Source organism: Aphanomyces astaci, assembly GCF_000520075.1.
Source record: "Aphanomyces astaci strain APO3 unplaced genomic scaffold supercont1.7, whole genome shotgun sequence".
NCBI classification, from domain to species: domain Eukaryota; phylum Oomycota; class Saprolegniomycetes; order Saprolegniales; family Verrucalvaceae; genus Aphanomyces; species Aphanomyces astaci.
The window spans coordinates 639,948-664,088 of record NW_009798270.1 but is presented as its reverse complement, the minus strand read 5'-3'; the positions used below and the strand labels follow the sequence as shown (position 1 = coordinate 664,088).

Sequence of the window (24,141 nt, the reverse complement as noted above, 5' to 3'; positions counted from 1 at the left end):
CTACCTGATTGAGCGAGATGTGGACATCGACAGACGAACGGATGGTTCCCGATCGGGCCCCCGGACGACACCGGTGGCTCCGTCGACGCCGACCAGGTCCACTCGGAACACGTCCCGGACCCAATCCTCTTCGACGCCCAATGGAAATCTCCAGGAGCTCCAGGCCTCCATCTCACGACTTCAACGGGACATGACGAGCTTGACTACATCTAACGACCAGTTTTCCTCCATCCAAGATGTCGTCGCCATGATCTCTACGGACAACCCGGCAGGAAACAACCCGGTACAGCCCCGTATCTGCATGGATCCGGACGACGAAACTAAGTCGGGTGAGGTCATTTGCGGGAGGTGTATCATGCGGGGCCACTCTCGTGAACAGTGTCCTCGGTTGTCGTGGTTCTGTACTCGGTGCCGCTCCAAAGGTCACGGACTATCGGAGTGCAGCCTGTCCCGGGACAACGGAGGTCGGGGTCCGGGACAAACCCGAACGGGACCCGGAGGACGATCAGGACCCGGAGGACGAGGAGGAAATGCAACCTGTTACACCTGTGGGAAGATGGGCCATTTGAGCTGGGGTTGTCCGGTAAACGCGTCCAAGCAGAGCTCTATGCCGGCCCACGTCGTGGCTGCTCTGCAATCCTGGTATATGTCGGACAACAAGATATCCACGGAAGGCAGCCCCGACTCCGATAAACAATGAGGACTCGGTGGTCTGAACCAAGCCGCCGGATGTGGCGTGGTACTAACCGCCAGAATGCAAATGACCTCCGAAGATGATAACGAACAAAGTACAAGTAGCCCTGGGATATCCTTGCCCTCTCCGGAGGTTGAGGAAGGATCCCAGGACTCATACAAGATGGAAGATACCTCCCCCGGGGTGGTACGGGACTCGGCGACAATCGAACCCTGGACTGCTCCCGGGCTGGGCGACGATACGAAGAATGGCATGGTGAGCCGACCCCCGCAAACGAAGGGAGTCCCGGGCTCTGAGTACAAGGACATGCAACAAGAGGGTGGGATACAGGAGCGCCTTGTAGACAGGTTACAGACAGAAACCAGGATGTTACCTCCCTCCGACAAAAGGCACGGGCCGGGTGCGCAACCGCGCCCCGTACCGCTCCCGGATGACAGCACCGTGAGCACAGAAGAAGGCGGAACGATTGGAGCTCCGGGAGCGAAAGTGACCTTACAGCAACAAACTGACTTAGGAAGAGGGTGCGACGAGGCGCCTGGAAGAGGCAAGACAATTGGACAGATCTCCGGGACCACGGGTATATACACAGGACCCAGCGCTGGGGATGACTCGCGTCGACAAACGGACGGGAGCGAAGACAAGGAAGAGAAGGGGATATACACAGAACCTGCAATGAAGAGAAGAGCATCAAGACAAATGGAGAGACCTCCGGGACCACGGGTATATACACAGGACCCAGCGCCGGGGATAACTCGCGTCAACAAACGGGCGGGAGCGAAGTCAAGGAAGAGGAGGGCATGTATGCAGAATCCTCAAAAGGAGAAAGTTCGTGTCGACAAACTGAACCGAACACCCGCGATGCTAATGCGTCGCCTGACGGAAAAATTCTCTGGCACCTCGGGGTGCTGCCTTCGTCCTGTCCCGGACCCTGCTTCGGGTCCGGGGCCCATTGACTACCTTCCCGGAAGAGACGAGTGACGCTGAGGAGCCAGGAGCCCCTTCTAGAGACTCAACGAACCTGGTGCTAGATAGTCCGGACCCGGTGATGGCGGGTTCGGGGGCCGGGACTGTGAGTGCTATAACCAACGGGAGCACCCAGGGTAGAGCGTACTTAGACTGTTGCAGTCTTTTCGAGCGTACTTAGTTGGGACATAAGCTGTTGTGATGGAGTGGATTGTTTTAGAGCATTACGGATATTAATTACCTAATGTAACATCCCTCAGGGACTGAGTACTCGAATCTGGAAGACCTCTGTCCGGACTCCGATATCGCCCCGGTATCCACTGCGCCCCAGATTGACGCTATCTCTCGGGGCGATATGGCCGAACTTCCCGACTGTCGACATGTGGATATCGAAGAACGGCACTACTCGATCTGGCTCGTCGGGGCGGCGGGTGCGACGGGGGAAAATGTCGCGGGGAATATTCGGACGTTCCGCGACCAGCCGTGGTGTTTTGGCTTCCTGCGCTCCGCGCTCCGGGAGGCTCGCTGAACTTGTTAGTCCCTGGGGTCTGAACCCAGGACGACCACGGACAAGGCTCTGAGCTATATTATAGGGCTCCCGGACCAGACTCCGGACGTCCTGGACCTGGATTATCCATTAGTCATACTCTTTTCTTTGAAGCTAAACCAACTAACTCGACTTTACATTTTGCCCTGAACTACGCGTTTGGTGTTTTACACGCTTGCCTACGCCGCACCTACCCAATAGATTTGTCGTAAAACCCCGCGACAAATGCGATGTTTTTGGCTTCGCCGGGGTCGCCGATGTCGTCGCCGTCTTCGTGGGTTTGGTGCACGGCCACTTGCTCGAGAAGTCGATCCATGTCGAGTCCAATTGACATCAGGGCGTACTTGCTAATAATGAGTTCGTCGTTGTCGTCGACCACGTAAAATAACTGCTTTCCAGGCAGCTTGACTTAGCCGGCGGCTGTGCTCAGAGTGACTCGCAGTTCCACCGTCGTTTTCGCTACTACGGGTAGGTTCCCCACTGCGCTTCCAACCCACGCTTTGGGCAGCTGCTTCGCTTGGACTGTTTCGTCCAGCTTGCGCAGTGTCTTTACCGTGGCGGTGGAAATAATTCCCACATCGCTTCCGTTGTCAGGGCAGTAGGGCACGTCCAACACTCCGTTGATGGTGGCCACGCTTTCGCCGGCAGGGCTTTCTAGCATTCGTCGGAGCTTCTTTTTCTCAGGCTCCGTTGGCTTCGCCTCGCGGCTTTTTTCTTGTTCTTCGCTTCTTTGGCTTCATAGCCCGGCTTTTTACGTCCCGCGCGATATGTCGAGTAAAAACGGCTGCTGCTCCTGCGCATGGTGCATTACCAATTCGCTGATGGATTCCCACGTGAATTCCACCGGATGCCACGCCTTCTCCATGTCGAGTACGCACGCATCTCGGACAGGCTCTGGGTCCACCACTTCTAGCAGCCGTTTGAAGATCTTCTTCCGCATCTCGGGCTTTTTCAGATGTCCTTTCATCACGCATGCCTCGATTCGTTCGTCGCAGTCCGCCAAGAATTTACACACGCGGCTGAAGACGTCGTTATCCTTCATGTCCAAGTGTATCCCGTGGAACAGCAGCGGGATGTCCGCTTCAACGCCGTCCTTGGGTTCGTCGAAGATCTTTCGTAGCTCTGTTTCGAGCACGGTTTCGTCGAGTTCCTTGGGATCACCTCGTAGCTTGCGCTTGATCATGAACTGTTTCAACAGTCTCTTGTCTTCGAAACACTCCTTCCATCCTTCACAGCAGTTCCGTACTTCGAGGTTTCGACGCATGCATACGGCCCGCAGGTCTTCTTCATATGTTTCTCGGTCGAGCAGCCACTGGCGCACTTGTTTCTGGCGGATGCCCTTCAACTTAGGGCAGCTGGGGACTGGGTGTGCACCCCCGTCGATTCGCTCCAGCGGTCGTTCGCGCGGTCCGTTGCTCGTGCCTCTATGGGCGTCGTCGCTGCGGCCCTGACGCGGTCGGTCCTGTCCTCTCTGGGACATCCTTGATGAGTGCTAGTCTTGGTGCACTAAAGATTTCTTTGTCGCAACTGCGCCTCCGTGCAACTTCTCAACACAAACACAATGTTGGGGGAGCAGTGGATTCCCAGGCAAAGCTTGGTGGTGTATTGAACAGTTGGAGGCAAAACTAGAACTGAACTGCTCACTGACTAAACTAACCCAATACTAACTCTAAGTCTAAATCCCCTTTTGGTTCCACCAATCATCGGAGACTAGACCTGGCCTTTCCTGACCCTAACCCTTCCTGCTCGCACCGCAGACCAGGCCTGGCCACCCGAATGGCTCCAGCCAGGCGCGTCGAGTGGGTGCTAGGACTACGGGTATGTCCATCTTGGCAACGCAACACTTCTCACGGAAGAACAAGCCAAGGAAACGTTCATACGGGCTATAAAGGCGTACCTGTTGGAGGGAGACGTTCCGTTGGATCGAGACGCGATTTGGTTCATCGTCCGTCTGAAGGATCTCATAGTGGTGAATAGAAACATCATGTACTGACGGACGATTATTACATCACCTCTGCGCAATGCCGTGACGACTTTGGTGCCCGTGATTCCCATTTCTCTGATTCGAGCCGTGTTGGAATTGTGTCGTGATTCAGCCTTGTCGGGTCATTTTGGCGTGATACGGACTACGGAGAGAGTCAGGTTAGTGGGCTACTGGAAAGGGTGGCACGAAGATATGGCGGAGTATTGTCGGCTGTGCGTTCGTTGTGATAATCCAGACCGTGGAGAAACGGAAAGCTCCAGCGCATGCCGGTGTACAGATTGAAGTCCGTTCAGCATGGTGGTTGTTGACGCGTTGGGTCCGTTCCCTCCGACGGAATGGGAACAAGATTGTCCTGATATTCGTCGACTACTTCACACGCTGACCGGAGGCATTTGCAGTTCCGGATTTAAAGTCGTCGACGTTCGTCCGTGTGTTCGTAGACGAGGTCTTGTGCAGATACGGGGTACCCGATCAGCCACTTTGGGATCGAGGTACGGTACCAACTTTGTGTCCCAGTTGGCCCACTCATTATACCAAACGTTGGGAATTGAGAAGATGGCGAGCGCCCCAGGACATCCGCAGGGTCAAGGGCTGGTTGAACGTTTCAACCATACCTTGGCTACGATGCTGAAGATGTTTGTGAGCTCGGTACAAACGGATTGATTGATTGGGACGTGTAATTACCTCGCCTGTTGTTCGCGTATCGTACGGCCTACCAGTCGACGCTCGGCGACTCTCCGTTTTTCTGTTTGTTTGGACACGACCTGGTTCAGCCGTTGGACATCGTGTTTTTGCGAATCAGGACCCACCATGGAAGTCGAATGACCTTCCTCAGTGGCGACGGAAGCTGTTTGCATGGTTCCAGGAAACACGACGGCTGGTGGAATCCCAATTGATACAAGGTCAGAACCGTTCGGCTACAGCGACGGACGAACACAAGCAAGCTGATTTTCAACCTGCGCATTCTGTATGGTTGTATCAGTACTTTCGCAAGTCAATGGATGAGAACGACTAACGAATCAAGAAGCTCGCTTACCATTGGCATGGTCCGTACCGTATCCATTCTCGTCAAGGTGATAATACGTTCCGTATCTACCTTCCATCTCATCTGGACCGGGTGGTGCCGATCAAAGTGGACCGGTTGAAGAAATTCCAGGGGTATTGGTCTCGTCCGTATGATGACGACATACCAGAATGGTTGCTGCGCCGCACGCCATCGGATGACGACTGGAGCCCAGCGTTCGACGAGGGCGATCCGAACGACGCGTGGCTCGCCTCTGAATTGCTGCCGGAAAGCAGCTTTGTCGGACGGGCCCAGTTCCCTGACTGAGGCTTAGTGTACATGAACGTGGAATCCCCGATTTCGAATATCTCGGACAATCGGAAACGTCCGAACGGCGAGTTTGAGTACCCAGTGGAACACACAGGTGGTCTTTGTTATTGGACGCTACTTTCGAGATTGACCAAGTACGTCTCGTTTATTACGGAGTACGAGAATTCGGTGCGAGCTGAAAAAGGTTTACCGTCCCTACGGCGTAGCCCTCGGAAGTTGCCACTGAACCGTCTGAAGTGTTCGAGTTTTAGTGGGACGCGCGTATGGATCGGTTTCCGAACAACAATGCTGCGAGTATTGTGTACTCATGTCTTTTAAAAAAATGGATGGAGCCAAAAAGTGGTGAGAAGAAGTCCTTTCGACGTGGACCGCTCATTCGTCCGTGTCTTGAAGTTCGGCGTCGATTTCCGTGTCCAAATGGTCGGACAGGACGTCGTTTTCGCTGTAGTCGGGATCATCCGCGTTGTTTTCGTCGTCATCGCCCGAGTCGAGAGTGATAATTTTGGCGGCCTTGGCAGCACGAAAGGGAGATTGGTTCCAGAACGCCATCTTGGCTGTTTTCCCGTCCCACGAATACGTAGGTAGTTGCCGGTGCAACACCACTCCATTGGTCCAAGAATGGCCCAGCTTGTCGTCGGCGAACTGTACGGAGACGAACGGATATGGTTCCGTAGGCCACGGGCAGTTCTTGTCGACAAACGTTTTCGTCGTGGCGGCCAAACTCGCTAGCATGGAGGAGGCGTCGAGGTCCAACTCTTGAGCTTACACTGGACTGCTGGATGGGCGGTGTGCGTTGATAGGCCACTGTCGGCCTTAGGTCGTGCGTATACACGACGCTGCCGGGTTCGCTTGGATGTGGCACGGACGGAACGTCGGGCCAGAAACATACTGATTGTTTGAGCCAATAGTCGGCGACGATGTGATTCCGCTTGGGGTCCCCTGCGAGAATGGCGCGTGGCGTTGGCGGCTTCAACGCGAGGATCGGCCAGGCAAGATGAGGGACGAGGCTCTTGACGTAGTCCGTATTGTCTATCAACAAGTGCAGCTTGGCGTACAACTACATGACCCGGCGGATCAAGTTGTCCAATTGGTTCGTTGGATACGGCATATACGTTCCCTCCCACAGTTTTATCCCGTACAGACGCCAAAACTTACGGATAGCATCATTGAAACGCGTTACGTGCGGTGTGTTGGGACCGTCGCATATGGATCCGGCCCGGAGGTATCGCGTCCACGCCATTGTTTTGTGCGCTTGGTCGTAAATGTCGAGAAAACTCTGGGGAAATGAGTCATCCGTCCGTACACGTATGGTCGGGGTCGTGGCTGGTTTGAGTTTCTTGGTTGGCCGGCTCTCCTCATCGACAACCATCTTCAACGAACAAACAGATTTGCCTTTGGTTGGAGCGATGCTCGTCGTCACAGAAGGTATGTCTTGGCCTTCCACGACGGCTCCGTCTTTCGTTGTCATGGCCGTACCATCCTTCGTTGGCATGGCGGCGTACTCGATGACCGGTAGTGATGGTTTGGGCGGTAGCGCCGAAAGCGTTGTACGTCCAACACAGACGTAGTGATTCATGTCGGAGGCGCTGTAGTCATAACATACACTCTGCTGGACTGACGGACCCATTGCACGGCCTCACCGATGGAGGGCGACTCGTCGCATCCGGCCTCGAAAGCGTTGACCAGAAGCACTACGTTTTCAGGATTCACGAATGTGAATTGCGTATTCGTCCAGTTCCAAAACTGACGAACGGAACGTATGCGTATTTCGCGATGCGTTCGTGTCCAAACACCTTGCGTTCGAAGGCTAGACTGCACATGCGTTTGCGCATGCGGTCGAAGGCCTTTTGGTTCTCGGCGCACACTCGCTCGTGGGCACGCACGAGCTGGCCAAGTGTCTCGTTCTCTTGTCTGGCCCGCTTTAAGTCCTCGTGTACGTCGTCGTAGCGCTGCTCCCAATCGGTCTTGCTCGTGTCTTCGATCGTCGGGATCGTGGCCTGAGTAAGTCGACTCGCCTCGACCGTGAGCTGGCCCGGTGCGGCCATTATCGTTTGAGCCAGCGCCTTGATTGCGTCGGTGGGTCGCCACTGCTGGTCGGTTTGGCGAATGGCCCCTGAAAGTCAAGACGAAGGGTCTGTAGTCAAATCAGGAGTTTTGACGTGAAATCCAGAAGAATGTGAGAGAATTGGCCACTCAACGTTGGTAATGGATGACGTGCGTCCGGTTACGTAAGTATCCGTACCTGAAGCTGTACTAGTATTGACTGACTGTAAAGTGAACCCCAAGATTTCGACTGTAGAAGGTTAACAACACAACAATATGTAGTGTTGTGTTGTTTGCTCTAAACATCCCAAGTGTTTGCCGTTGTTCCTGCACGTGTCTCAACCACCCCATCGAGATCCGTACAGAGACCGCATCGTTCCCCGAGTACATACCCTTGATTTGTTACGTTTTACGCGACACAGTGATGAACCAAGGACGCCAACAGGTACGCCATCGTAGTGTAGAATGTTGGGAAATATTGGCTGTTATATCCGGGTACGATGGAATTCTATTGCTCCAAAGTCAGAGCTGGGACATGGAATTGCGGGGGGAGGGTTGCAAACCCTGGGTGGTTTATATTCAATCCTACATATTAATATTAACGTGTTATTATTCATCGAAATTTTCGAACCTGCTGAGGCACGACTAACAACCTGATCGCAGCCAGAACCGGAGAAGATGTATCTACCTTGCACTGGTCCCAAACTCCAACCCCTCGAAGTCATACTGACACTGCTTGCCCCCCCCCCCGGGAGTGTTCGTTAATGCGGTTGCGACCCCCTTTCGCAAGGAATGCGTTCCAATCGTCGACACATTGAGTCCCATCGCCAAAACGGTGTCTTGTGACGCCGTGCACGTTGTACTGAGCCATTTTGCAAATCGGTGCTTGGCGTTTGGCCCAAACAGCAGCGCCGGCCCAGTGTGTCCACGCACACGTCGTGGAAAAATCATAATTGCCAAACTATACTAGTACAGTAATGCTTATTTATCATAAAAGTGTAGTAACTAATTGTGAATATTTAATACCTCAATACCGGGCATACGTATGGTTGCAGGGGATTAGCATATACATGGCGGGGAGTACAGTTCATTCCCTCCTTGTTGTTCTTCAATCGACCAAATCGAATTACCATGCAATCGCCTATAGCTGTAATTAATTGGTGAAGAGATGGAAAAAGTACCTTCCCAGACAATGCGATTTAACATTATAGATAAAGTCGATAATGAACGACTCATCAGGTTCCAACAGAACACGAAGAAGCAGTGAACCAAAATGTTGAGGTCGTGGTCGTGGCTCATTTTCATCGCCGACTCCGCTTGAAACTGGAACACTACGCTACAATTAATTGCATTATGTAACTATATACATACATACATACATACATACATGATGAAATCAATTACTACTCTGGCGCACAATAGTTATCACCTACAAATCACTTGACTAAAATATTGAACTTGGGATCGTTAATCTTGATATTTGTATTGAACTCCATATTTTAATATGGGCGGCAACCAGGCGATTGTTCAAGTGTATCAAGGGGCCCTCGTAGTTCGCTGCATCACACTCGACGTTGAAGAACGCCAGGTACGCAATCGCGGCATCTTTCTTCATGTGTGGTAGTTTGTATTCGTTGCTGCCATTGATTTCAATGGATTTCTCCATCATCTTTTGAAGGGTGATAAAAGTCTTCGCCAGTGTTTCAGTGGGCAATTAAAAAAACGATGCTTTTACAGCATCAATAAGCTCCTCGATTGACCGAATGCATTGCGATACTGCAGACTTTGAATAGAATTAAAAAATCCTAAGTCTAGCACGTTAAGATCTGGACTATTCGGCGACTGATTTGCAACGCCAATGTCTGAAATTCCGTACGAGCTTAACAGGTAGGTCGTCAAACAATTGTGCGGGTCAGCGTTGTCTTGTTGTATCAAAACGGGGGACAGTTGAGCACCAAGGGGATATTTAGCCTTTATCGCTGGGATGACTTTATTCATCACCATGTCCGAATAAACTGGGAGTCGATGGTTTGTGGCGTGATAACAAAGGTTCCTTTGGGTCGGTATTTGCTACCCCATTTGGCAGGCAGTGCTTCCACAGAAGGCTATACGCCAATCTTTCGATCAAACATGTGTTTGGTGTGAAAGTCATAACGCGGGCGGCCACGGCCGCCAGAAATTTAACTTTCGTTATATAGCGTTTACACTTGCACGACCGTGCTGCGAGTTCCTCATCGTCATATACATAAAACTTTCTATTGACCTTGGCCAAATAGAACCATTTTTCGTCAATAGCACATAATTGTACATATTGTCAAAAACATGATTTCCATTTACAGGCAATTTAGGTCTAAGAAAAGGCAGTGCATACCGTAGTCGAGCTTGGACGTTGTCAGGGATCAGAAATGGCTTGATGTAATTTGACCTTGCCTTCAACTGGCAGTTTCCTTCATGTACCGACCAATCCTTCGTCGAGGGATGCCTGACTTTAACGACAACTTTCGCATAATCTGGCGCGACTCTTGGGGAACTTGTCGAATCGCAGCTTGAATTTCTTCGCACGAACGCTTCTTACGTCCAGAATTGCCTAAAATCAAATATTTTTAGGATTATATACCTGATGAAATGAATAGAATATAAATTTTGACAGTTCATACCTCGATTTTTTGACGCAACTCGGACGATTTTACGTCCGCGGATTTCAGTTGAACTTCTTGGCCGTGTCGAGGATGGCTCAACGTGGCAGGTATCCATGTGACCACGCCTCAAGGAGCAATTCGTAAGTCGCACGTCGCTGCTCTGGGGATAGGTGCCTCTTGCCTCGGTCTGGGACAGCGTGGCTCTCGGTCGCGACAAACGACAAAGCCGAAGGTTGTAGTGTTATATGCGGGTGTGTAGAACAACGTATGCAGTGTTCGGTTGATCTCAAGTTGAAAATTGAATGCGCAGCGGGTCCTATGCTCCTGGGTCCGACTGACCTGCCTCCTTTATCCCGCCATAACGTTTCAGCAGAAACGATCTAGAAACGCAGAAATAAGCCAATCAAAGCTGAGATCTTGCGCTTTTTAATGCACCAATTCGCACGCGCTAACTTGTATTTTTAGAAAAATAACGCGAATTAGAAGTTGGACGTGACAACTATTGTGCGCCAGATTAGTACAGTTCTAGTAAACTACAAAATCACCTTCGATAGTTAGTGGAGTTTTTCCTTCTGCGATAGGATGGTCACCTGCTTGCTTCAACAAAGCAATTTGGCGCTTGTATTCATTCCCAAAGTCTACTAATAATGTTAGTACCCGATTCAATATGATACACGTACCATAAATCATGGTGAGCACATCGTCGTCAGGAGTGCGTCCCTCCACTTTGTACCAGTGCTTCACCGCATTTTAGAACCCGCTGATAGTTGAGTACGAGTTGTGCTTGCGAGGAATCATCTCAACTCCTTTGGAGTCGCGCTTGACAGAAATGTATGCCATGAAGGTCTGACAAACTCACTTAGTCAAGGGCAGAACGACCCTGCCTTTGTCCACGAACTCCGGGGCGTTTTGCAGGAGCCACCGAGCAAACCTCGCAGGATTGTGCTGTACTGCTGTTGTGTGGAGGGTAAAATGCGCATCGCGATGATGTCATTGCCAGCTTCATGGTCATTTGGTGGTGACGGATCCAACTGTCCCTTATCGATAGATATAGTTAATATTCCGACCTCACTTGAATAAACTATTGCGCTTAACATCCAATCAGAGGCATCCATTTCATCTTGAAGCCAATCAGAGTTAAATAAGAGATATTTTTATATAATCAAAGTGTAATCAAATTTCTAATGGGGCGTTCCAGCATATTTGGTCGGAACGGCCTTGGAAATATAAATATATCAAGTTCAGTCATTTTCATCTACATATTTTCTCAGATTCCAATGAGTGAAGTCCAGTAATTCTATTAGCGAACAACTGCTCGCATCGAGGCGATGAGCCTCGACGACCTTCGTCCTGCCAACTCGAAAAAGGCACGCGACAACAGCGTGAATTCTTTCATGAGATTCCTCACGGAAGAAGACGTGTCTATTGATTCGGTAGACAAAGCGATACGCAGTGACACAACAACAGGTGTGACACTGATTGTGCTGATGGGCCGCTTTGGCATTCACTTGACCGGGTTAACGGGCAAAGATGGAAAGCCGAGTGCACGAACCCAGCCGGCCAGTCTTTCCGCCAGACAAAGCTATGGCTTTTCTCACGCTTCCCCACATACACTCAACTAGGGGACAGCACCTTGCTTGCAAAGGGACGCACACTTGAGAAGTACAGCGGCATGTGGCCTGGAGGACGAATTGCAAAACAAGCGCCGGCATGCAAGAAACAAGACTTGCATTCCCTTATGAGCTATCTCTACCGCATCACCAGTGTCGCGTCGGACTATTGAGATGCCGCGCTCCTGTCGCTACTGTGGTACTTGTTTGAACGCGCATCCGACTAGGCGACGCTCGAAAGTCAGAGTATTTCGCTGTGTGGGGAAAACATATTTTTCGTGCGATTTCTACGAATGAAAACATTAGAAGAGCAAGGTCTGACGCTTTACCCCGACGACAGCACTGTAACGTGTCCAATCATTGTTTTAGCAGCCTCCTTGGTACTTCAGCGTGCTCCCAGTTCGGCATTGCCGTCGCATCTTCCGCAACCTACAGCGTGTGACTTTGCCATCAATGGCCCACTCGTAACTCTGTCAACTGTATTGGCGGGCGACACCGCGGGACGGAGTCTGTTTGACGAAACCGCGGCGGAAGACAAGCAAGGTGACGGCGTTGAATCCACATGGCACGAGGGAAACCTTCAGCATCACCGCCAGGTATCCATGCCTATGTCAACCGTGTCCTCAGCCGTATGTTACCTGGAGCCAATGTTACGACCAACATGACGTCGCACTCGTTCCGGCGTGGTGGAGCTCAGTACATCAATGGGAAGGCTGGGATTTCGCCGCACTGGATAGCGGACCGCGGGAACTGGAACATGTCCGCTACGAACAAGCTGTTCACGTACATCGTCAACACAACAGAAGACGATCAAAAATTTGCGAAGTTACTTGGAGGCCACGATGCGGACGCAAAAATGACCCCACTCTTGTCTAACTTCGACGCCACACGGCGAGGGAAGATCGACTTCTTCAACCCCCACTTGTTCAGCGCCTGCACGGGACTATCCAACACTCTGCTCAACGACAGTCCTCCGGTTATGGATATCCTGTGCGCTTACCTAATCAAGGCATTGCCCCTCTTCCAATCAATGAAGCCAGATTCGCCCCTTGTGAAGCGAGTTGACCAAGCCATGGCAGCGTCCGGTGTTGATCTTGCAGAGATGGCGTCTTGGTCTATCCACTTGGCACAAGTTCAAACAATCAACACCTCAGAGCAGGATGTTCCAAGCTCAAAGTACCTCCGAATGATCGAGCACCAGGCAGATGTGATCGACCAGTTAATCAACCACACAAAAACAATGTCCGAACGTCTTCGAGACTTCGAGCGACAGGTTGGCTTGAAAACGTCTCCAGTGAGTCTTGACCTACCAAGTCACTGCTGCCGAGAGTATGAGGAAGAAAAGCCAGCAAAGCGCCGCAAGCGCAAGAACTCCTGTCTCTGTGAGTGTTGGTACGACTGGTTTGCAAACCACGCGCACTCCACCGAACTCGACAAGCAGTGGAAATCCACGATGCGGCGCTGCGTTACCTACACGCTTTTGTTTGCCGACAATCTTGACGTGGACGAGAGAGAAGCCACCTACCGTGACACCGTTCTGATGATGGTCACATTTCTCGCAGCAAAGGTACTTGCGTTTCTTGTGGAGCGCGGTGCGTCGGCAGCTACGCACACTTCATAAGAAAGGGGAGCTCGACGTCCAATTAGGTCTGATCGTTCACCCTGCACCGCGACCAGAACGTACACTGCAAGAAAATAATAGTACTTACCAACATCCCATCATGGCGCTACACATGGCGGAGGCTGGTGCAGTCGTGTCAGGGGTCAGTGTGATGGTTAGCTTGGACGTGGTGGCGGGAGCGACAGACGTCGAGGATGGCTCGGGCGTGGCTGTGGTCGTTGTGGTGGTGGCTTGTGCTAGCGATGAGTGTAAAGAATAACTTGCCAATATATATTGTATGCTACGGAATTACTGCGAGTCAATTGATCAATGATACGCGGGACACTGCAGTTGACGGGGATGGGACACGCTGTCCACGAGCGGCCAAATCCAGTGGGCAGCGGCTGTAGCAGGTGGGCACTCGGTTGGCAGCCTTGTTCCTATATTTCAGCAACATTAACACTCACATACATACATCAACTTACCGTTGACATCGTTGACATGGATAGCTACAGTCCATGGCCGGACCACCCCGACGGCAACCCCACGTTGCCCCACCAGGACACAGGACACAGTTGTTGATAGTGTCACAGGGCTGGACACGCCAACAACGCGAGCAACGCGAGCGGGGCACTCGGTCTCTAGCGTTGAAGCTATAGTACAACAACATTACAACGAACAACGCACACGTTCACATATACAGCAACACTACCAATAACATGTTTGAATAGTGATAATCAATGGCTGGACCACCACAGAACACAGGAAGCAAATAAGAGCCTGAGCACTACCAATATAGTAGTGAGTCAAGGATATATATACAGTAGTATCTATCTATACATGCAAGCTCAAACGGACCTGCGTAAAACCAGTGACCACGGGGACGGCGCAAACACGATCGGCATGGTCTACGCTGCTGCTGACTAGTCAAGAGAATAAAGAATAATTAGTCAAGGATATACAGTTGTTGATACAAAGACATACGAACCTTAGCATATCTAGTACCGACCCCAGTGGTTCGATTGTCAGGTTGACCACGGGGTCGGCGCAAACACGAACGACATGGTCGACGCTGCTGCTGACTAACGTTCGTGAGGATATGGTTAGTCATTGATGCACAGCGGTAGTTATAGATGCATATATACGAACCTTAGCATATTCAGCATCGACCCAGTGGTTCGATTGTCAGGTTGACCATGGGGTCGGCGCAAACACGAACACCAAGCGTTCTGGGGCAGTTGGCTAACGAGTGTTCAAAGTTGTTTTAGATCATGCCCTATTGGTTACTAGATGTTCGTACCTTGGTGTGTATCAGTTGATGTGGCACTCGGCTGAACCTCCCCAACGCAGACCCATCTGCCCCACCGAGTCTTCAAACAAGTCGATGTGGCCACCACAAGAGCCCATCATGTCATCAACTCTCTGGTGTCAACGGCAGTACCAGCAAAACGGCTACAGTAGCCCGCGCGATATGACGAGAGGAAAGGGCGATACACCCGCCCTGGTAGTAGTATTGTAGATTCGGTACGAATTTCTGGGCTCCGTCCAATCGATCCCGCACTACATATCTCGCACTCAACCTCGCCGCGACATTTGATTGGTTTATCTGAAAGTTCTTGTTGCTGATTGGCTAAAATATGCTATTTAATTGGTTGCCAATCAAAAGTCGCGGCGAGGTTGCAGCGAGGTTCAGTAAACAGGCTGAATTGGGAAATTTGAAGGAAATTCACATTATTAATACTTGTTAGAGCATTTCCACGCGCCCAGTAAAATTGGTCAATCAGTAAATCTGTGTACCAATATCTTCGTACCGCACTATTAATAGTATCCGTTCAGTATTTTGTTGATCAGCAAATATTTCAGTAAAAGCTCCATCAATTTGATGGACTTGGGCTGGATTTGCTGGAGTCAATATCCGGTTATATCAGTCCGCGCCAAGTGAATACGAAAGGGTGGGTTTAGAATAGTACCGATGGTTTTAATTTGATTCAAGTCAGGATACCCCTGCTGCATGCCTTGTAATCATAATAAACAAGCTATATCGATGCAGTGTGTGATCTGGGTGAATATTTCGTTATGATATCAAATTTTGCACGTTTTTTAGCGCGCCAAGTGTATACGAAAGGGTTACAAAAATCTGAATTTAGCAAAGTTACTCATGCAAAAGCATACCATAAAGTGTTCCTAATACTTAGTATTACAACCCTTTGCCTTCAGAACGTCAACACAGCGCTTTGGCATCGATTTCACCAACGATGTCAGCAGTGGCTGTGGGATGTCGTCCCATGTCGACTGGATGGCGGCAACGAGTGACCCAACATCACGAAATTGTCTGCCGTTGGCATACACCACTTGGGCCATTCTCCCCCACAAGTTTTCGATCGGATTGAGATCGGGGGAGTAGACAGGATGGTCGAAAAACGGTGACATTTTCTTCACTCAAAAAGTCCATGAGGACTTTTGCACGGTGGATCGAAGCGCCATCTTGCATGGACCATAGTGCTCGTGGGCAAACGGAAACAGGTAGTTTTGGAGTGTGTTGAGGTACGCCAATGCATTTTGCTTGCCCGACAAAAACGCCAACTCGCTCCGGCCGGCCAGCGAAAACGCCCCCCATACCATGACGCTCTTCCCGCCCATAGCGCGCGTCAATAGTGCTGTTTGGGGAGCCTCTTGTCATGCCAGTACTTCTGCAAGCCATCGGGACCATCAAGTTGAACTTTTTCTCGTCGGACCAAATGATTGGATCCCAATCCGTGTTGGCAGCAAGGTGTCGTTCGGCGTACTCCATACGGTACGACTTGTGGGCTTGCGTCAAGCACGGCGTGTGCAATCGCTTGGCGTACTCAAACCTTTCGTTCTCGTTGAGACGTCGTTGGATTGTGCGCAGGGACGCGTCGAGTTGGAGGTCCGTTTTGCATGCTCGGGCCGACAAACCCGTCGTCGAAGCGTAGCGAAAGAGTTGACGAGCCTCGGCTCCCACTACCTTGTCGCACTTCATGGGCTTGTATCGCTTCCCGTACGACGTTGGGTCCTTGAGGAAGTTGTAGACAGCACTTTGGCTTCGTCCAAGCTCACGAGAGGTGGCAGGGTAGCTCATGTCATGGCTGCGAAGCGCCAACATCATGCCACGTTCTTCTTCGGTGAACTGTTCACCTCGAGGCATGTTCCAAGTTGCGGTGGTGGTAGGCTCGTGGGTCAGTCGATGCCGAAGAAAAAGCTGTGAAACCTCTTATTTGGATGTGTGTGCGTTGAAATTCATGCCTTTCGTATACACATAGCGCGCTCTAAAATTTGATTCCGCGCCATATCGCATCCAATGATACTTCGTCACTTGCTGTATTTCACAGGGTATTTTATCCAATCATCCTTCGTCATATGGAATTGATTTACAGAGGAAAACACCTGCGTAGTTCTATATTTGGTCAAAATATTGCCCTTTCGTATTCACTGAGTGGCCGGATAGAGACATCGGTCCATGTACGCTCGCAGCATGACACAGTGGATACGGTCCAAGAGACCCTTGTGGTCCTACATCATACTTTGAACGGCGAGGTTGAAGCGATGGCTCACACAGCCAACGAGGGGAACGTTGAGAAGACCCGCCATGCGCTGGTTCACGGAGCAATTTTCGCCAATGACGAACGTGATCGCATCCAACGTCTTAGAGTAGAGTTGCTTCGACAAAGACAACGTGTTGAACGGCCGAGTGGTCGCCTTCGTCCAACATAGCTACAAATGCCAGCATGGGTGTTTTCACAACACCATCAACGCAGAACGACGCCATGATGCAGCAATACGAGGTTCCACGGGCAGACCAGTCGTCGAGTACAATGCCAAAGCGTTCAGGAAGTTGCTGCTGGATTTGTGCTTCCACAGCAAAACAAACGTTGTTCATCGTCGAGGGATAGCGTTGACGCTGTGGTTGCTTGGAGGCCGACGTACTTTCGAAATGTTTCGTCTTCGACCGTGGAGAGGGGAAGGTGCTTGTTACAACAAGGTCCACCCATCCGAACAGGGCCTTTGTCGTGTTGTCCTAGACGAATGTTGCGACTGGAATCGCGGGCGTCGGAGTGCAACGTGGGGTAGTCCGGATAGCGTGTGATGAGGTGGCTCATCAAGTTGGTGAACCCTTTGCCTTATTGTTGCGCGACATGCTTGGTGCAGACTCGACACTCAAATCGACCAGTCTCTTCCAGTAGGCTGAAGAAGAACGTGGCATAGTTGGTGGAAGCATGTCGAGTTGAACAAAATGGCTGGTAGAAAAGCACGATAAATTTGTATGGTCAAAATGTATGGCCATGATGTTGGTGAGGAATGCCCTACATACGGGAGCCAATCAAACATCATTACCCCCCTAGGGAAATTATATTTGACAAAACAATACCCCATATTAGGGGAATTATGACCCATATGTTTTCCTACATAACGGAGGGACTATCTATGTCCATGTTCAGTGATAGCGTAGGTCCAGGTAAAGTTGTGGCGTGGCCCTGGCACGGTATCTATGCCACAGTCATTAACTTATGACTTGCGGTGATGAATCTTGTGGCGTTGGTCATTTGCGGTCTGTGAGCGTGCGCTGAGGAAGGCGCAAGAGATGGTAGAATCAAGAATGCATTGATAGCGTTAAGACTACTACGCTATCACTAAGCTACACGCAACCAACCATTGATGTATCGTCGGGAGAACACCTTGGTCTCGCGAGAGGACAGCGCGAGAGGACATCTTGGTATCTTCGAGAGGATACCTTGGACTGACGAGGTGTCGACTAGTCATCCGGATAATAACCGGGTGACGGGCACGGTTACATCCTCCCCTACTTAATACAGAACGTACCATCATCACGTGGTCACAAATGATAAGGAACTGTGACGTGACAGTTGAGATTGAAGGATGGCAGACGAAGCAAGAAGCGCAAGGCGAGCGAAATCGCCGAGGATGCCGACGATGCCGACGAAAGCGTGGAAGAGACCGAAGCGCCGGCGCCACAGCCGAGACGACGAAGAACGAACGTCACCGACCTAGGATGCGGCCGAAGTGGCTCGGCGCAAGGCCGAATACGAATTGGAAGCCAAGGTGCCGTGAAGCGGGAACGGCTTGGGCAGTAGGAGCAGCAAGGGACTGCGGATTTGGTGAAAAGCGGCATGCACACGGTGGGCGCTGAAGGTGTGCAGAAGCTACTGGGGCAGCACTTGGCACGGCTGCCAAGAACGCAAAAGTGGCCGAAGTGGCGACGGCAAAGCGCGCCGAAGAGGCCAAGGCTATCGCGGAGGCCGAAGAAAAGGCGTCAGATGAAGCAGCCAAGGAGGCTGCAGAAGCATCAACAAAGGCGGCCAGCGGAGGTGTGGTGGGGACACCAGCGGGTGATGGGGGACATCCCGTCGCAGCAGGCGGTGAGGGAAAGCAAGAGAAGGCGAGCGCCAATGAAGCCGTCGTGAGGACAGAGGCAAACGTCTCAAAGGCGAAGGTGGTGCGAAGGTGGTGGGCCGGAACGAGCCGGTCTCGCTCGTGACGAAGTGTTCGAGCAAGAGTTGGGGTTCCACTGGGATCGCTCACAGATCTTCATACCTAGCGGATGGACCAGCGTGGAATCGGAATACGTGCGTGACATTACGCGCTGCTTGACTGTGGTGAACGCGTTTGATGAAACGACTGGGGATACCGGACGGCCAACGTTACCGTTGTCGAGCGGTACCAGCAACTTTTTGCGAGCGCCCAGTCATTTGAGCTGCGTATTTTGTGGATGCTGCTGGCCTTGGAAGGCATGCAGCTGGCGAGGGTGAGTTTTCACCCGTTTGATAAGCTCAAGGGCGTCATGCTCGTGTGGTTAGAGCGGGAGTGCCTTGAGCGCTGGACTGTGTTGTGCAATGACGAGACTTTGCTGGAGTACATTGAAGCGTTCTTGTGGACGCTTGTCCAACAAGGCAGCAGGCGGCATGGGCGGCTGCTGCTGATAGCGGGACGGTTAGTGAACTCGCTGTCTAACTTCGCAGGGGTGCTTCGACAAAACCATGGGCGTTTGGACGCGTGGTCCATCGCAGTGGATCGCCTCTCGCGTAAATATGCGGTGCGAATCCGAGGTAAGGTCTGCTTCAAGTAGTCATCTCAATGCCAAGTTGTAGTTGGCCCGGCTCGCACACCGAACTGCCGACCCGCAGCTATCCATCGCGATCCCACGATCGCGGTCGCGTGGTCAATCGACGGCGCCTGTGAGGTCGCAGTCAAATGTTTGTGCACACAAGAATTAGGGAATCGCAGGTAGAAATCTAGACGACTTGTACCTGTTTATCGAGTTTATTATCGACTTGGTCAGCGAGTCGGCGTCTGAAATGAAGCGAAAACAGACGAAAGTGGTACGAGATGAGAGTGTTTTTGTGCATTTGATTTATGCATGGCTCATATGGCAGTCAACTGGATATGCCCACACCGTCGTCGGATGCTAGCATTGAAATTACTTGCTGCTGGGCCAAGGTTCCGCTGGTGAATTTGCTATCGACGACTGTGGACATCATTCGACTGGAAGAGCCCCTGTACGGCGGCACCATCCTAAACCCCGTCGAATAGGACGAAGTTTGTTGTCTATCAGAGTGTTTCAATGGCTGACTGTTACACGGTAGGACGAAATATCTCGGCGGATATCTCGACGCTACGGCTGGCGAGCGATTACCAAGGCGCTTACAGTTAAACCCTACACACGGGGACACACACGTGTATCAAAACACAAGAAAATTGATCTAGCGTTACAGTAGAGAGCGACGACAGAGCATCCGCTCACAAAATTGCGCGCACCACAGCGCAGCGGAGGTCGTGTGTATAATTTTGTGCAGACGGTGCCTTGGCGAGGAATGAGCCCCAATCGTGCACTTCACCGAATGTCCAATCAATTCCTCTCGTCGGGAAAAGCGGCAGGTAGGCCGCAGGCTGTGCCGCTCCCAGATGAGGTCTGTGGAGGACCAAATTATCTTATATAGTACTACGCAGTTCTTGTAACGTTACAGTTTCATATGATTCCCCATTTTCTACCTGTGATTCCCTAATTCTTGTGTGCAGAGTTTCTGAATCGATTGGACAATTCGGTGAAGTACACGATTGGGGCTCACCCCTCGCCAAGGCACCGCCTGCACAAAATTATACAAACGACCTCCGCTGCGCTGCGGTGCGCGCAATTTTGTGGGCGGATGCTCTGTCGTCGCTCGCTGCTGTAACGCTAGGTCAATTACCCTGTGTTTTGATACACGTGTGTCCCCCTGATTTGATTCCCAAATTCTTATGTGCACGAACATTTGACTCGCAAAAAGCCCAACCCCCGAAACCCCGTCCCTACCACAATTAAGCCTATTCCCAGGTTAAGTTGAATTGCCAGTGGTTTGCTATCGCTAACCACAGTCAATCAACTTACTGATACTTGTAGCCAATGAATAGCGTTGGCTCGTGAATGTTTGTACCTACCTATCTACACTCATTGATCCGATGATGCTGCGAAAACATGCATTTTGAAGAATGCTCTAACCCATCCTACTGTTTGGATTACATATTAATACTTCGTTGTAAGCTTATTACATTTATTCACGACAAATACTGATGTCAAACGCATGACGTACTAGTACAACCAAAGCTACGACCTAGTCGCGAGCGTAGGACGATTCAAGGGCTTTCTTGATCTTGGGGTTATGGCTGGCCAAGTCGCCGACAGCAGACAACAGGCTAAGGCGGTCGTCTTCTTTGATGGTTTCCCCGACTTGTTCGGCAACAATGCGGCACACGACCGTGTCGCACGTGACGTTGACGGCAGTTTGGAACCGGTCCAAGAACCAGTCCGTGGCGACGATGAACGCGAAGGTCGAAGGCAGGGGCACGCTGGGGAAGACACTGGCCCAAATCGTCATGGTCATCACGATGCCGGCAGCAGGCACAGGACCAGAGCCCACAGCCCCGATGGTCGATACGAGAACGATCAAGAAGTACTCAATGCTGCCAATAATGTGGCCAATGCCTTCAGCTTCCGCCATGAACACAATGGCAATGGGGTAGCCAAGGGCAGCTCCGTCCATGCCAATGGTGGCGCCAAGGGACAAGACAAAACGAGACAGGGTTTGGGACACTTCGCGGGTCTCGTCAATGCATTCCATCACGACGGGAAGCGTGGCCATGGACGATGCACATCCAAACGCAAACGTTTGGGCGCGGGCCATCTTCATGATCCACTTGTACGGGTTGATCTTGACAAACGACCGAAGCAAGATAGGGTAGAAGATGTATGTGTGCACGAATAGACTGAGGAGCACGCAGAGCACGTACAGACCGACGTCGGACACGAGCAGCTTCAAGTCGGATTGTTCAGAGATCGATGACGCCAAGAGGGAAATGATGGCGATGGGGGTGCACGAAATCACCCATGTGATCATCGTCATGAACACCATATTGATGGCTCGGAAGAAATCGGCTACCACCGTCAAGTCACGGGGCAAGAGCGAAATAGCCACGCCAAACGGGATGGCAAACATGATGATGGACAGCAACGTGGCATCCGCGAACGCTTGCGTGATGTTGGACGGCACCATCGCATTGAGTTGCCCTTGCAATGCCTGGGTGAGCGTGCGGCGAGCAAAACCAGAGCTGGCCTTGGCAAAACTGTCGTGGATGTCGCTGGCGACAAACACAGACGACGGGGAAAATTTGCTGGTCTTGTTGTAGGTTTCGTCGTACACGCAAGAGACGTTGGCACCGACATGTGTGAGGAAGTGGCCTGGCTTCTCGCATGCAAACGCAAACTCTGTGGGTTTGGCGTCAGTGCTCTTGGACTTGTTGCCAAAGCTAGAACGGAAGAGCATCACCCACAAGAGCCCCTGGCATGCTCCAACGATGGTGGTCGTGATGTACAGCAAAGCCGTGCGCCAGCCAATGCGAGATGCCTTGCCCACAGCCAACATATCTGCCATGCCTACAAGCAAGCTGCAGAACACCAGCGGGGTGACCAAACACTTGATCGCGCGAATGAAGAGGGAGCCCGGAATCCCAATCCAAGACACGACCTCCTCGCTGGGTGTCGTGGTTTGAATGAGCACGCCAAGGGCGATACCGATGGCAGCGCCAGTGAGAATACCGGGAATGCCAAAGTAGAATTCCTTGAAACGGTTGCGCTTCACAGGAGTTTCGGGGGCGGGGGTGTCGTCGAGGTGCGAGGCCACCGCCGAGGGGGTCTCAACGACATCGTATGCTGCCATTGTTTCCAGGGGCGAGCAAATGAAGAATGAGCCTACTCACCAGGGCGTTCTCGAGTGAACCCAGTAAAAATATCTGATGAGATCCGCAACAGATACTAGTACTTCGAAACACATGTGAGGCCATGGGGAACGGTCGCTAGTCTAGGATTATGTCTCGGGCCGCGACTTCCCGTTCAGTTTCCAATGCAACGAACTCACGATTGTTGAACTTGACGGTTTTCAACTGGGTTTGGCGAGAAATCCCACTCCAACGAAGCACAAAACTCGACTTTTTGCTATTGACGTGGCGCGTGTTCAATCTGTGGTGCGTCTGAGACATATCGTACAAGGATAACATGTGGCTGGCCGGATGTTCTTTCTCGATGCCCAAGGGACGAACGGGAATCCTCCGGCATGATCACCGTTTACTCTACAGTACACTACAGTACTAACGTTACAACAGTAACGTGAGGTACTGTACGGGTACATCCCCTCAGATTCGATATTTGAGATTAAGTGCCCGGCGTTAAATTAAAATTACATACCAGCAGTCAACACTCTGTTTGAACAGAAGCAGCCTCATGAATCACAAGGACAGCATTGGGAGCTTCACCATGGCAGTCAAATTTACTTTGCAGCTGTAAATGCATGCGGTATGTGGCATCTGGTATATACAAATCGCATGTCTAGCCATGTGGATATGTGTACTGTATGCTGGGTTTCAACAGTTTAGAACCCCCACAGTAGGTACTGTATGAAATGCCCGTACGAGGATGGCATGACCAGCACTTCAAAGTGAATACAAGGACTGCACTTTACTGTTGTGTCTAGAATGATGATCGTATTGTCCTTTTACCCAAATTTTGGACTTTGTGATGAATCACACTAATTAAAGTAACACACTAATTTGACCGGTTTCCTGCAATCCGATTGGCTAAATCCTTCTGCCGATTCAACCCAACATTAACTATTAATACCGTTAGTTATTAATATTTTACTAGTACGCCAGTATATACTGTACCGGTATGTACGACCTTGAAGTGACGGTCTGGGAAACTGATTCAATGAACACGACAGGTGGGAGGCCATCTGGCCAACCATTTGTTTACTTCGTAGCCAGCGTCTATTGTACTGTACAGGGCCGGAAAATGGAAAATGCGTCAAATGTTGGTGCTTGCATCACTTTGACACCAATGTGTTGAATTTCACGGCTGGGATTGAGGTTCGTCACGGCCTTGCTGCAAAGTGCTCAAATGCTCCTGTATCCCAGCTACCAAGTGCGATTGGATGCAACTCCTTCACAGCTAAGAGTACTTTACCAGTATATGCCAGCCCGCCATGAACGTTACATTATTTGCAACCCTGGCCTTCAGCTTGTGCACTGACAAATCGCAACGTATTAACGTTTTAAAGCCAACCAACAAAGTACGCCTTCGACACAATGTGGAAAGCCATCGACGGCAGGTTAGTTTGGTTCATTGAATGTGTGATACATCGTATGTGGGGCATTCACTAGATTATG

At 51.1% G+C, this 24,141-nt stretch overlaps 12 protein-coding genes across 12 annotated transcripts; 4 read left to right on the top strand and 8 right to left on the bottom strand.

Annotated features, from left to right (window-relative positions):
- Positions 1 to 856: 856 nt before the first annotated feature.
- Positions 857 to 2,186, top strand: H257_04165 (hypothetical protein; the record flags this gene model as incomplete). Its single annotated transcript, XM_009828566.1, has 4 exons — positions 857 to 1,271; positions 1,427 to 1,631; positions 1,700 to 1,794; positions 1,918 to 2,186. 4 exons carry the CDS (start codon positions 857 to 859, stop codon positions 2,184 to 2,186), a joined length of 984 nt encoding a protein of 327 aa, XP_009826868.1.
- Positions 2,187 to 2,394: 208 nt separating this feature from the next.
- Positions 2,395 to 3,684, bottom strand: H257_04164 (hypothetical protein; the record flags this gene model as incomplete). The annotated part of the gene is made up of 3 exons (XM_009828565.1): positions 2,395 to 2,592; positions 2,641 to 2,929; positions 2,960 to 3,684. The coding sequence occupies 3 exons, from the start codon at positions 3,682 to 3,684 to the stop codon at positions 2,395 to 2,397; spliced, it is 1,212 nt and encodes a 403-aa protein (XP_009826867.1).
- A 798-nt stretch (positions 3,685 to 4,482) lies between these two features.
- On the top strand, positions 4,483 to 5,518 carry H257_04163 (hypothetical protein; the record flags this gene model as incomplete). The annotated part of the gene is made up of 3 exons (XM_009828564.1): positions 4,483 to 4,836; positions 4,908 to 5,046; positions 5,262 to 5,518. The coding sequence occupies 3 exons, from the start codon at positions 4,483 to 4,485 to the stop codon at positions 5,516 to 5,518; spliced, it is 750 nt and encodes a 249-aa protein (XP_009826866.1).
- Positions 5,519 to 5,893: 375 nt separating this feature from the next.
- Positions 5,894 to 6,253, bottom strand: H257_04162 (hypothetical protein; the record flags this gene model as incomplete). Its single annotated transcript, XM_009828563.1, has 1 exon — positions 5,894 to 6,253. The coding sequence occupies one exon, from the start codon at positions 6,251 to 6,253 to the stop codon at positions 5,894 to 5,896; it is 360 nt and encodes a 119-aa protein (XP_009826865.1).
- A 325-nt stretch (positions 6,254 to 6,578) lies between these two features.
- Positions 6,579 to 7,148, bottom strand: H257_04161 (hypothetical protein; the record flags this gene model as incomplete). The annotated part of the gene is made up of 1 exon (XM_009828562.1): positions 6,579 to 7,148. The coding sequence occupies one exon, from the start codon at positions 7,146 to 7,148 to the stop codon at positions 6,579 to 6,581; it is 570 nt and encodes a 189-aa protein (XP_009826864.1).
- Positions 7,149 to 7,227: 79 nt separating this feature from the next.
- Positions 7,228 to 7,566, bottom strand: H257_04160 (hypothetical protein; the record flags this gene model as incomplete). Its single annotated transcript, XM_009828561.1, has 1 exon — positions 7,228 to 7,566. The coding sequence occupies one exon, from the start codon at positions 7,564 to 7,566 to the stop codon at positions 7,228 to 7,230; it is 339 nt and encodes a 112-aa protein (XP_009826863.1).
- Positions 7,567 to 8,285: 719 nt separating this feature from the next.
- Positions 8,286 to 9,230, bottom strand: H257_04159 (hypothetical protein; the record flags this gene model as incomplete). Its single annotated transcript, XM_009828560.1, has 3 exons — positions 8,286 to 8,525; positions 8,834 to 8,887; positions 9,081 to 9,230. The coding sequence occupies 3 exons, from the start codon at positions 9,228 to 9,230 to the stop codon at positions 8,286 to 8,288; spliced, it is 444 nt and encodes a 147-aa protein (XP_009826862.1).
- Positions 9,231 to 11,531: 2,301 nt separating this feature from the next.
- H257_04158 (hypothetical protein) lies at positions 11,532 to 13,434 on the top strand (the record flags this gene model as incomplete). Its single annotated transcript, XM_009828559.1, has 5 exons — positions 11,532 to 11,766; positions 11,826 to 11,968; positions 12,041 to 12,128; positions 12,183 to 12,356; positions 12,410 to 13,434. 5 exons carry the CDS (start codon positions 11,532 to 11,534, stop codon positions 13,432 to 13,434), a joined length of 1,665 nt encoding a protein of 554 aa, XP_009826861.1.
- Positions 13,435 to 13,456: 22 nt separating this feature from the next.
- On the bottom strand, positions 13,457 to 16,579 carry H257_04157 (hypothetical protein; the record flags this gene model as incomplete). The annotated part of the gene is made up of 7 exons (XM_009828558.1): positions 13,457 to 13,475; positions 13,523 to 13,670; positions 13,727 to 13,853; positions 13,942 to 14,066; positions 15,618 to 15,846; positions 15,880 to 16,041; positions 16,121 to 16,579. 7 exons carry the CDS (start codon positions 16,577 to 16,579, stop codon positions 13,457 to 13,459), a joined length of 1,269 nt encoding a protein of 422 aa, XP_009826860.1.
- Positions 16,580 to 16,860: 281 nt separating this feature from the next.
- Positions 16,861 to 17,311, bottom strand: H257_04156 (hypothetical protein; the record flags this gene model as incomplete). Its single annotated transcript, XM_009828557.1, has 3 exons — positions 16,861 to 16,944; positions 17,005 to 17,130; positions 17,186 to 17,311. 3 exons carry the CDS (start codon positions 17,309 to 17,311, stop codon positions 16,861 to 16,863), a joined length of 336 nt encoding a protein of 111 aa, XP_009826859.1.
- Positions 17,312 to 17,457: 146 nt separating this feature from the next.
- On the top strand, positions 17,458 to 19,980 carry H257_04155 (hypothetical protein; the record flags this gene model as incomplete). The annotated part of the gene is made up of 8 exons (XM_009828556.1): positions 17,458 to 17,498; positions 18,317 to 18,520; positions 18,583 to 18,915; positions 18,989 to 19,107; positions 19,179 to 19,483; positions 19,539 to 19,630; positions 19,679 to 19,769; positions 19,888 to 19,980. The coding sequence occupies 8 exons, from the start codon at positions 17,458 to 17,460 to the stop codon at positions 19,978 to 19,980; spliced, it is 1,278 nt and encodes a 425-aa protein (XP_009826858.1).
- A 1,058-nt stretch (positions 19,981 to 21,038) lies between these two features.
- H257_04154 (hypothetical protein) lies at positions 21,039 to 22,640 on the bottom strand (the record flags this gene model as incomplete). The annotated part of the gene is made up of 1 exon (XM_009828555.1): positions 21,039 to 22,640. The coding sequence occupies one exon, from the start codon at positions 22,638 to 22,640 to the stop codon at positions 21,039 to 21,041; it is 1,602 nt and encodes a 533-aa protein (XP_009826857.1).
- Positions 22,641 to 24,141: the final 1,501 nt, after the last annotated feature.